The sequence below is a fragment of the Bremia lactucae genome, linkage group LG8, assembly GCF_004359215.1.
Source record: "Bremia lactucae strain SF5 linkage group LG8, whole genome shotgun sequence".
NCBI lineage: Eukaryota > Oomycota > Peronosporomycetes > Peronosporales > Peronosporaceae > Bremia > Bremia lactucae.
The window spans coordinates 686,076-696,349 of record NC_090617.1 but is presented as its reverse complement, the minus strand read 5'-3'; the positions used below and the strand labels follow the sequence as shown (position 1 = coordinate 696,349).

Below are 10,274 nucleotides of genomic sequence, written 5' to 3'. Positions count from 1 at the left end.
TGTAACCTCAACAGTTCTGCCTGTTGAGAGCCTTGCTGATTAAGCAAGGCTACCTTCTCCTTCGCCTCGTCAAGTTCATGTTGTATGAACTTGGCGATGGCTGAATGGAGGGCATCTCTGTCCAAACCGGACAGCAAGGCCAAGATGGCATCATTCCCGACGGTCAAACTCATTCGTTCGACCGCACTCCTTTCTATGTCACTCAGAAAGGAGTAGCTATCACGCAAAACGTGATGCGTATTTCCATTATAATCTAACATGTCCATGTTAGATGGTGGAACTGTTGGTCCTTGGACGGACTCAAAGTGCTACCAGGAGTAACGGGGCACTACTGACTTGTACTGCTTCATTACAAGTCCACCTCGCACTGCCTCAGTGCGAGCGGTGCTTACGTCACTTCACGTACACTAGTACGTGCAGAGGAAGACTCTCTTTGAATCACTTGCTTTAAAGAGGGTTAAAAGAAAACTGTATTTGATACAATAAAGTTCTTCTTGTCTATCTACTTAGTACCAACTTATTTATAAACTAATACAAAACATGTAATAAAGTCTTATCTGTCTTTCTCTTTGCGCGCGTCCAGCACTGACTGGATCGCGGAGAAAGTCGATATAATGGTCTATATCTACCAATGCATAAGCTTTTAGAATATTACCATGTAAAGTAATATTCTCCAAATATTATCAACCTTTTAGATAATATATTAATTTACAACCTTTAATTTTTAATTTCATGTAACGATACACCCCGTTACATATAAGGTAGATAATATCGGAGAAAATTACTTTACGTAGTAATATTCGGAAAGCTTATCCATTGTAGATATAGGTCATTATATTTACTTTCTCCGCGGTCCAGTCAGCGCTGGACGCGCGCAATGAGAGAGGCAGATAAGACTTCACTGCATGTTTTTTATTAGTTTATAATTAAGTTAGTATGAAATAGATAGAAACAGAAGAGCTTAATTATATTAACGCAGTTTTCTTTTAACCCTCTTTAAAGCAAGTGTTTCAAAGAGAGTCTTCCTCTGCACGTACTAGTGTACGTGAAGTGACGTGAGCCACCACTCGCACTGAAGCAGAGCGAAGTGGACTTGTACTGGAGCAGTTCAAGTCGGCAGTGCCCCGTTACAGAAATAGCACGAAGTATGCTGCACTATAAGAACGTAGCAACATAATTGTGGGTAGAAGCGATTATATTCAATGCTTTAATAATTTCTCTAAACAACCGCTTTCCAAATACCTTAAAACCACACTGTGAAATAAGGACCACATAAAAATATTTTATGGTTTTACTTCTTGACAATTAGCGTGAATCCCATTACTGAACCAGAACCTTATTAAATCTCCCCTCCTTTCAATTGGTTGATATAAAGGCTCACAACCCACCTCATATCTTCATTATCCAAATTGCAGCCATGAACTCAAAGATGATCTATGACTACATGGTGATTGGCGGTGGCAGTGGTGGAATGGCTTCGGCTCGGCGCGCGGCCTCGTTTGGAGCAAAGGTTCTTATAGTAGAGCGCGGTCGCGAATTCAATGGCATGGGTCTAGGGGGCACTTGCGTTAACTTTGGCTGCGTGCCCAAGAAGGTCATGTTTAACTTGGCCGCCCACGTGGAGCATCTGAACCGGAACAAGGACTACAGTATTAACACGGCGACTAAAGAATTTGCCTTCGGAGATTTCGATTGGGCCAACATGAAAACCAAGCGCGACGCGTACATCAAGCGTCTCAATGGCATTTACGCGCGTAATCTCGGCAACGCCAAGGTGGACCACGTCCAGGGCATCGCGAAGCTTGTTGCCAAGGACAAGATTGAAGTGGCAGGTCACGTATACACTGGTAAACACGTGCTTGTGGCCCCTGGTGGCATTCCCAATGTATCCGATCTGCCTGGTAAAGAGCACGTCATTGACAGTGATGATTTTTTTAAACTTGAGCACCAGCCCCAAAATGTAGCTGTGGTAGGCGCTGGCTACATTGCTGTTGAGTTAGCTGGTATCTTTAACGTGCTCAAGAGTAACACGACGCTATTCTGCCGTTATGACCAAGTACTGCGTAAATTCGACCCTATTGTGCGCGACCTCGTCAACACTGAGATGGAGAAAGCAGGCGTGACATTCGTGCGTCAGATGCGCGTTGTTCGTGTCGAAAAGCAAGAAAACGGTCAGCTCACGCTCGTCGTCACAATCAACGGAGAAGAAGCGCGTTTCTCGGGCTTTGATGCGATCTTATACGCGGTCGGCCGCATTCCCCGCACTCAGGACCTTGGGCTCGAACAGATTGGCGTTAAACTCTCTGAAGGTGGGTTTATTGAAGTGGATGCCCAAGAAAACACATCTGTGCCTGGCGTGTACGCAATTGGTGACGCGACTGTGACAGGGTGGGAATTGACGCCTGTAGCCATTGCGGCCGGTCGTCGTCTAGCGGACCGGCTCTTTGGCGGCGAAAAAGACGCGTGTTTGAACTATCATCAGATCCCGACGGTTATTTTTAGCCACCCTCCAATTGGTACGATTGGCTACACAGAGCCTGAAGCCATTGCGAAATACGGCCAAGAGAATGTCAAGGTCTACACGAGTACATTTGTGAATTTGGTGCATTCAATGGCCGATCCGGAACGCAAAGGAAAAACAGCGATGAAGTTGGTGACTGTGGGCGAGCGAGAGACTGTCGTGGGTGTCCACGTGGCTGGCGAAGGCGCGGACGAGATGATGCAAGGCTTTGGCGTGGCCGTCAAGATGAACGCTACGAAAACCGACTTTGACAATATCGTTGCGATCCACCCGACGGCGGCGGAGGAGCTTGTGACCATGGCACCATGGGGTATGATCAAGGACAAGATTGTCGTGGCACCGGAGCCAGCTCGACCCGCGCCGATGGAGAAGAAGTAACCGCGTGCACTTAGGTGGTTACGTTTTGCATCACGAAGCAATTGCTGACGTAATCCTCTCCAGAAATGAATGCAGTCTACTTATACATAGAAAGACACCGTCGCGAGTAGCAATGTTCTAATAGAGGAGTATATTCTTATAGAGCAGTATAGCCGGGTCATTTTTGGATTACCATGGCTCAGAAGGTTTCTCTCGAGAATGCATTCTAAGAATTGAGCATTGCCGTTTGGTATACGGCTTGAGTTTTAATCAGCGATCGTGGTCAATTCGTAATAAAGCCACTGTTAAAGTGGGATGGATCCTTTAGCTTCTTAATTGATAGAGCTTGCTGCACTTTATGACTATGCGAGCTCAAAATTGTAAAATACCTTTCACACCCACTGCTTTTATTTTTTATAATTATCAATATAATTGAAAGCTCGTTCGGCTCAGTAATAGTTATTTCGAATGTACTGGTCTGAGGTTCGTCGATTTCGTGCGACCTCATTAGCGAGCTGATGGGATGCGTAGAGCACTTGTAGCGCTTTCATACGCTTCGCACTCAGATGCAAGGGCCGACCACGGCGCACGTTTATATCTTCTTCACCAAACATGTCAAGATACGGCGAACCAAAGTAAGAGCTTCTCGGGCCAAAAATTAATAGGACTGACGACGACCGCATGAGAAAAAACAATCCAACGCCAGCGCCACATGTACTGGCATGATAAGTGCACGCGCCCATACCGTCACTGCGCCGACGACAACACTCTGTACCAGCACAAAGGATCTGTTCACACACGAGGCAAATCGCTGGATTCTCCACAGTATTCCAGGTTTGCTTGCACTTACTTTTCCCCAACACCTCGGAATGAAGATCAGTGTACGCCGACGGTAGCTTTACAAGCCGTATATTAGCAAAATGAAACAATCGTTTGCCCTGTTGTGTATCGGGCTCCAGGCGAAACGGGAGCTTTGGTATTTTTCGTAGATTACTGCGTGCAATGAGGGCTTCTCGCGCTGCCCAATCACCTTGTTGACCCTCCTTGGAAACGAACTTTTCAAGCTCGATACGAAGGTGATCGGCGTGGCCACGCTGCTGGTAGCGGAATTGAAGTTCTTTTGACACAGCAGCACTTGAAGGGCGAGTACGAAGCTCACGAGCAGCTCGTAAGAGATAGTCGACAAGGTTTTCATCCGCTATCAACTGAACGATTCGTGGGATTCCCAATTGCTGACACATACCGTGATAGCTTGTGCTAAGCCGCAACGAGCCGACAAAATTGGCACTCCATGACGCATCTGGGTCTTGTTCGCCTCGAAAGAATGCACGGCAAAGAAGAGTCACTTGCCGCATGAATGCCAGGCACGACGATTTAAATAGCAATTCAAGCTGCCGTCCCTGTGGTGCTGGCCGTCGACCGATCGGCATGTCACTTTGATCGACACAAGCCACGCCAGCTTCGTGAGCTAAGCGTGCCATCAGTCTTTCAAGTCCACGCTGCATCTCTTCTATTTGCTCAGGAGAGCCTCCATCTCCTGAGTTCGCACAATGTTTTTTTGCATCTTCCTCATGGCAATCGTCGTCATCTTCCGCTTCCATGCGAGCCAATTGGATAAGCACTTGAGCCATGTAAAGGACGCAGAGAGATCGAATAGTAAGCATGATATCTGCTTTAGTCGTCAGCATGCTACAACAGATAGCGATACAAAGGTAGAATAAATCCTGGCTTAGAATTGGTAAACCGAGTTCAAGCGGTGGTCCTTGGGACAATGTCTCTAACCACTGCTCGGCTGATAAAGCAAGTCGAAGATTCTGCACTATTGGAAAGCACAAACTTTGGTAAAATCCCCAATGGCGATTTGAAAAGAGCAACGGCATGCGGCGTAGCGCGCGTAGCAAAATGTTAAGCTTGCTGTCGTCTTGGGGTGCGAAATGGTCCAGCTGGGGGTCAAGTGCTTCTGGCAATGACACAGCAACACGCGTTGCTAAGCACGGCACCATAGGATTCAAAATGTTCGTAATTCTCAACGACGAAAAGGAAGAGGCTGCCGTGACAGAACCTGTACGTCCCGGAGGTCGGGCCGGACTATTCGCTCGCCAGCTAGCTGCTTTATTTCCATTCTTCGATGATGTCGCATGTGCTTTTAGCGAACACACAGCAGACGAAATGCTACTCAATTGAGTGCTTGTAATTGTCGAGGCTACTGATGTCCAGATCAAATGCGATAATTGTGCTCCGGTCGAAAAAAAACCTTTTTTGAGAGCACTCATTGCACTTGTAGGATGAGCCATCTCTGGTTGAAAGCGTACCATTGATTCAAGAAATCCAACAGCAAATTGATTCATAGCACGAACGTCATCTTGTTGCTGCAAGTAAGTACGTCGGTCCTCATTTTTGTTATTATGTTTCTTATTGTCATTCTGCGGAGCAAACGCTTCTAATCGACTCGGCAGTCCACGTGACAACCACGATAATATACTCGAGGTGTCTTGCTTTAACTGAAAAACTTGTTCCATGGCGTCTCGGTCTCGTTGCTGATCTGCCAACGTAAGCGGCGGACAGATTGGTAGCCACGGAATAAGCATTGAACTAAGCGTCTGACACAACGGGCATAGAAACTCACCAAAATTGGCATCAAATGCTATGTTCGTCTGACTATGATCAAGATTAAATCGCGACTGAGCCCGCACCGACTCAAAGTACTTTTGCCAACAATGCAAGTGGACAGCATGGCCACAGAGCGACAAATGAATAGGCGGAGGGAAACATATGGCTCCGATGGCAGACGCTTCTTCGTCAGTGACATTAGTCTCCACGTCGTCAGCAACAGTTTTGAGCGCGTGCGAGCTGACTCGACTCATTTGCGCATGGCCAATATACATAATTGGCTCAATCTTCTCCTTCTGCGAGCAGATGATGCAGTCTGGTGGCGGAGGAGGTCGATAGATTATTGTAGTTTCTGAAATTTCATTGTATGTGATCAACCCATAATCGCCATTAATTTTCGATCCATCCAAGTCAATTGCTTCGTCCTCCTTGGCATCCATCTCAGCAAAGGCACTTGATTGAGCGAAAGCATTTTGGCGTGCCATCATTGCCGCAATAGCACGTTGTTGGTGATGCTTTTTGAGTTCATTTTTCGACATTCCATTCTTTGCCGATTGGTCTTCGTGTTTAATGATACCGCTCCAAACGCGAAGCTCAACGTACGCATGAATCGTACTGTCCATCTCTGCCAACTCTTTTAAAACCCAATAAATGGCAGCGATCGTCGATTTTGATGCATCAAAGTCATGCTTTACCATATCCCTCGCCATCGCCACAAGCAAGGCTACGATACTTGAATCTTTAACGTCGCTTGTGTCGCCTTGATCGCTATCACTACATATTTGAGCATTTGTCTCATCACTTGATGTAGCTTGCCTTTTTACACGTTTTTTTCCACGAGACTTTGTATCCGAATCTTCGTATGCCTCCGGGCCACTACGCAGTAAGGCAAGTGTCTGGCGCCTTTTGCTCTCAGAACACACAATCTCATTTTCTTGCGGCAAAATAAATTCGCTGGCTCTTTGCTTAAGCACAAGCACAGCCACATTAATCAAGTGAATTGAACGTTGCAGCACCATAGCATTCGTCCTCTTTGCTCCAGAAATACACCTATAACATTCGCTATGGCCACTGATTTGACAACGTGCATCTTCCAACACGAGCCGCAAGATATTGAGCAAACCTTTGTCCAGCACGAGAAATCGCACTGGGCCAAGAGACAAGTGAGGTGGTGGAATTTGTGTCACTATCGGGATCGGTGGATCCTCTACTTTCCACGTCTTGAATAAGGCTTCTTGTCGAGCAAACTGCGCCTTCTCGTGACCTGACCGACTAAGGTGATAATAAGATGGATCATATTCCTTATAGAAGGCTTTTCTTATAATGTACTGGGTAGGCTCATCTTCCATACTTTCATCAGCATCCTTGCCGAGCGAAGCCATCGTAACAGATCGCTTAACCTGTTCATCAGCAACTTCCTCAAGAATTCGCTCAAGCCGCGAAAGGTGCTGCCTTTCTTGACGAGCCACAATGCCATTAGAAGGTGTCGACACGACAAATGCAGTCTGATCAAGTAGTTCGGACAGTCGGCAAGGGTGCTGGCAAAGCCGATGAATAACCTCACGACGGAGGATCGTGTCCATGAGCTCAACTGCATCTGCAGGAGGTCTAAGTTCGGTAACAATCCAAAGAAGCTGCAGTAGCGCAGCTTCTAAAATACCGACAAGTTTTATATCCTCTGATGCAGTTCCTATAGCTTCCCGAGCAAAAAAATTGGAACTTTCGTCGCTTGTATTGCGAATATTTGCCCAAGTCACTAGCCACTCGGACATACCAAATCGATCAAAAAATATCGTCAAAAACGTTGGAAAACTTATAATTGTCGCACTCAGTTGTACTAAGAATAGGTCTAAGTCTCGTAATTCACTACACCATGGCGGGCTCGTATAATTCAGCATTTGGCGCTGCATATTCTGACCATTACGAATCCAAAGCCCACAGCTAATTTGTGCGCAAAGTATTAACGATCGAAGGGGGAACTCCATCATTCCATAAATTAACATTCTTTTCTTCTGTTGAACCAATAAACTTTTCTCATCGCCCTCAATTTTGTCAAAGTGCAGCTGCTTTGCCATGGAGCGCTCAAAAAGTGTGCTCCAGGACCGAATCCACGGGAGACCACTTCCAGGAGCCGAACAAGGCCCATAATAGAGACTTTCAATAAGAAAATTAGCCATTAGACCATGAAGTGGGTTGTGAAACGACACTGGTTGTGCTGACACATCATATTTGACAATCTTGTCTGCACAGTTGGAGCCTAGCAGTCTGCCACACGGCGATATATACAGCTGGAAGCGAGTTGTCGTCATCGCTGCTTGGTCTAATTGGTGCCAAAAAGCTTCTAGCATATTCAACACCATCCGTTCGCGATCCTGATTGCAAGTTTCGGTATTTTTAGCTTCAAAATGACGAAGACCTTTTGAAATTAAGGTATGAATTTTGCTCACACTGGCATGGAAAGCAAATGCCGTGAGCCACGACTGCGTTTCGTACGTCACATGAGCTCTTCCATCTTGAATTCGCACTTGAGGGTCAAGCCCCTGCATTTTTGCAAGTGCAGCCAGCCATTTTTCAAGCAAATTCGATTGAAGAAGAAAACCACTCGACATTGCTGGGATCCCCAGCACGTAACCAAAATTTTCAATCACATAGTGATACCGCTTAAATCTTAAAAGTGGATGATCGCAGTCCAAAGACTTGCAAACACTTTGGTGCGGATGGGGTGATTCTATGGGCAAGCGTGCCATTTCTAGCGCGGTATTAATTGTTTCTAGAAGCATGTCCAGCAACCCCTGGCTTGCCAAATGGTAGACAATTGATGGCGTTGTCAGAATTTGCACTCCATACTGAAACAACGATTCTTCTCGCGTGCCAACGCCACAGAAATATTTCAACATCATTCGGTTGTATACTTTAAGAAAAACAATCGAAAACTGCAGCTTCGGGTCTTTATCCCCTTGTAGCTTTAAATACAGTTGATACAATTCCAGGACAATATCCTTCCGAAAATATGGATCCGAGAGAAACATGACTTGCATCGGCTCCTTTTTGTGGCCATCCGTAGCCAGCAATTGACCACAAAACAGGTCATGAAGCTGCTTTGAAATGCTGCAAATCGTCTTGATCCATTGCGTAACACGTAGTAACACGTCTTCCTCCTGTACAAATTGGTCTTGCACCACACACACGTGCCATCCCTCGCTCTTCAGCGCCTGCATGAGCGTCAAAGCGTCTCGCAACGTCAGCTGTTGAGCCACAAGTTCCGACCCATTCGAATCAATTGCCCGCACGAGATCCTCTGCCCGTGGAATCCGCTTTTGTGTCAGTGATCGAATCAGATCCTCATCCGAATGCACGTCATCGTTGCAAATGCGCACGTGAAACTGGCGCTCTAGTCGCTGGGCGTCCTCCATCGTCCTGCCTTGTTCTTGTACGCGTTTTCGTAAGAACTGCAGCGTCTGCCGCCCTTGGGCATCGACAGTCTCTGCGTCAAACGCTTGCATCGACCGCTTCGCCATGTCGACACTAAACTCGACAAGTGCTCGAAACAAAGCGTCGGCGATTCGAACAATGCTCTCAGGCAATGCTCCATTAGTCGCACGTTCATTACTTAAAGCTGAATTCTCACTTCGCTGGCCATGATTTACACAAAACCCCTCGGGCGCCCACGCTTCGCTATCACCACAATCACAAACGCCACCTGGATTCGTGCGGTGAAAAAACACGTCGTGGCCCTCGTGGTTGCCATTTTGAAAGCATTTGAGGCACAGCACACACGTCTCATCCGACTGACATGTCTTGCAATTAAATACAATGTCGTTGCGCTGAAACAAGTAGCCACAGAGCGCTTCCGTGCTGCTATGCGTGCAGAATTGCGCCAGAAAGGCATCTTTGGCAACAAAAGAAAACGGACCATCATTAAGCAAAAAATCATTATCTTGATTCAGTGAACGGTCGGCATGTGCCAATAAAATAGCGTCAAGGAAGTCGCCGACTTTTGCTAAAGGTACTGAAGTGGGCTCATGCATGTCTACTAATCCTGGGTGACGCCGCAATCCTGACAGAAGCTTTGGAATTATGTCATGACAGATTATGTCAACGCTCTGCGTTTGCAAGAAGCGCCGGAGTGCCGTGGTATCGTCAAAAGGCGGGAGTGTCGACATAAAGCAGCGGAAACGCTGATTGCGAGCGCGTCGCAGCGATTATGGGGTCACGCTTAAGAAGCCTTGATACGTTAATGTATAGCCCGGCGGACAAAGATGGCGGGTTGTCGACCCGACAGAACTTGGAAGGAAACCGGTAGCAAGAAGACAGTACTGGTACACACACCACTCTAAACATGTCTTAGATCAAGAATTAATCTAAACAAGAACCCCTCCTATAATCTTATTTACAAATCTCTTTTATAAACAAGGTAGCTTATATCGCAGAATTTAGACAATAAAATTAGCTCTCGCCGCTCGAACAAGCAACATTTTGCCTTCGCTTTATCGTCAGTTCACTAACCACCGCTGCCGCCTCCTTTTCGTAGCCCGCCTCTCTATCAACCATCCCGATATCAACATGTTGCCACTCCCCGATGACTCTAAAATCGCGCCGCAGAAACGCGCGCACACGTCGAACGAGGTGCATTCGGTTTATTCAAGGCCAATGGATTTGAAACTGTAACCCTCAAATTGTTCTCGCGGTCAATCTTACCGTCTGCATCTACCTGGACGAGCGCGCAACCTCCAAACGTTTTTGGGAGATGGTAGCAAGACCAGAGTTGGTGGACAAGTCAAACAGA

At 46.6% G+C, this 10,274-nt stretch overlaps 2 protein-coding genes across 2 annotated transcripts; one reads left to right on the top strand and one right to left on the bottom strand.

Annotated features, from left to right (window-relative positions):
* Nucleotides 1-1,417: 1,417 nt before the first annotated feature.
* Nucleotides 1,418-2,899, top strand: CCR75_002614 (uncharacterized protein; the record flags this gene model as incomplete). Its single annotated transcript, XM_067960711.1, has 1 exon — nucleotides 1,418-2,899. One exon carries the CDS (start codon nucleotides 1,418-1,420, stop codon nucleotides 2,897-2,899), a length of 1,482 nt encoding a protein of 493 aa, XP_067823197.1.
* A 428-nt stretch (nucleotides 2,900-3,327) lies between these two features.
* CCR75_002615 (uncharacterized protein) lies at nucleotides 3,328-9,651 on the bottom strand (the record flags this gene model as incomplete). The annotated part of the gene is made up of 1 exon (XM_067960712.1): nucleotides 3,328-9,651. One exon carries the CDS (start codon nucleotides 9,649-9,651, stop codon nucleotides 3,328-3,330), a length of 6,324 nt encoding a protein of 2,107 aa, XP_067823198.1.
* Between the last annotated feature and the right edge of the window lie 623 nt (nucleotides 9,652-10,274).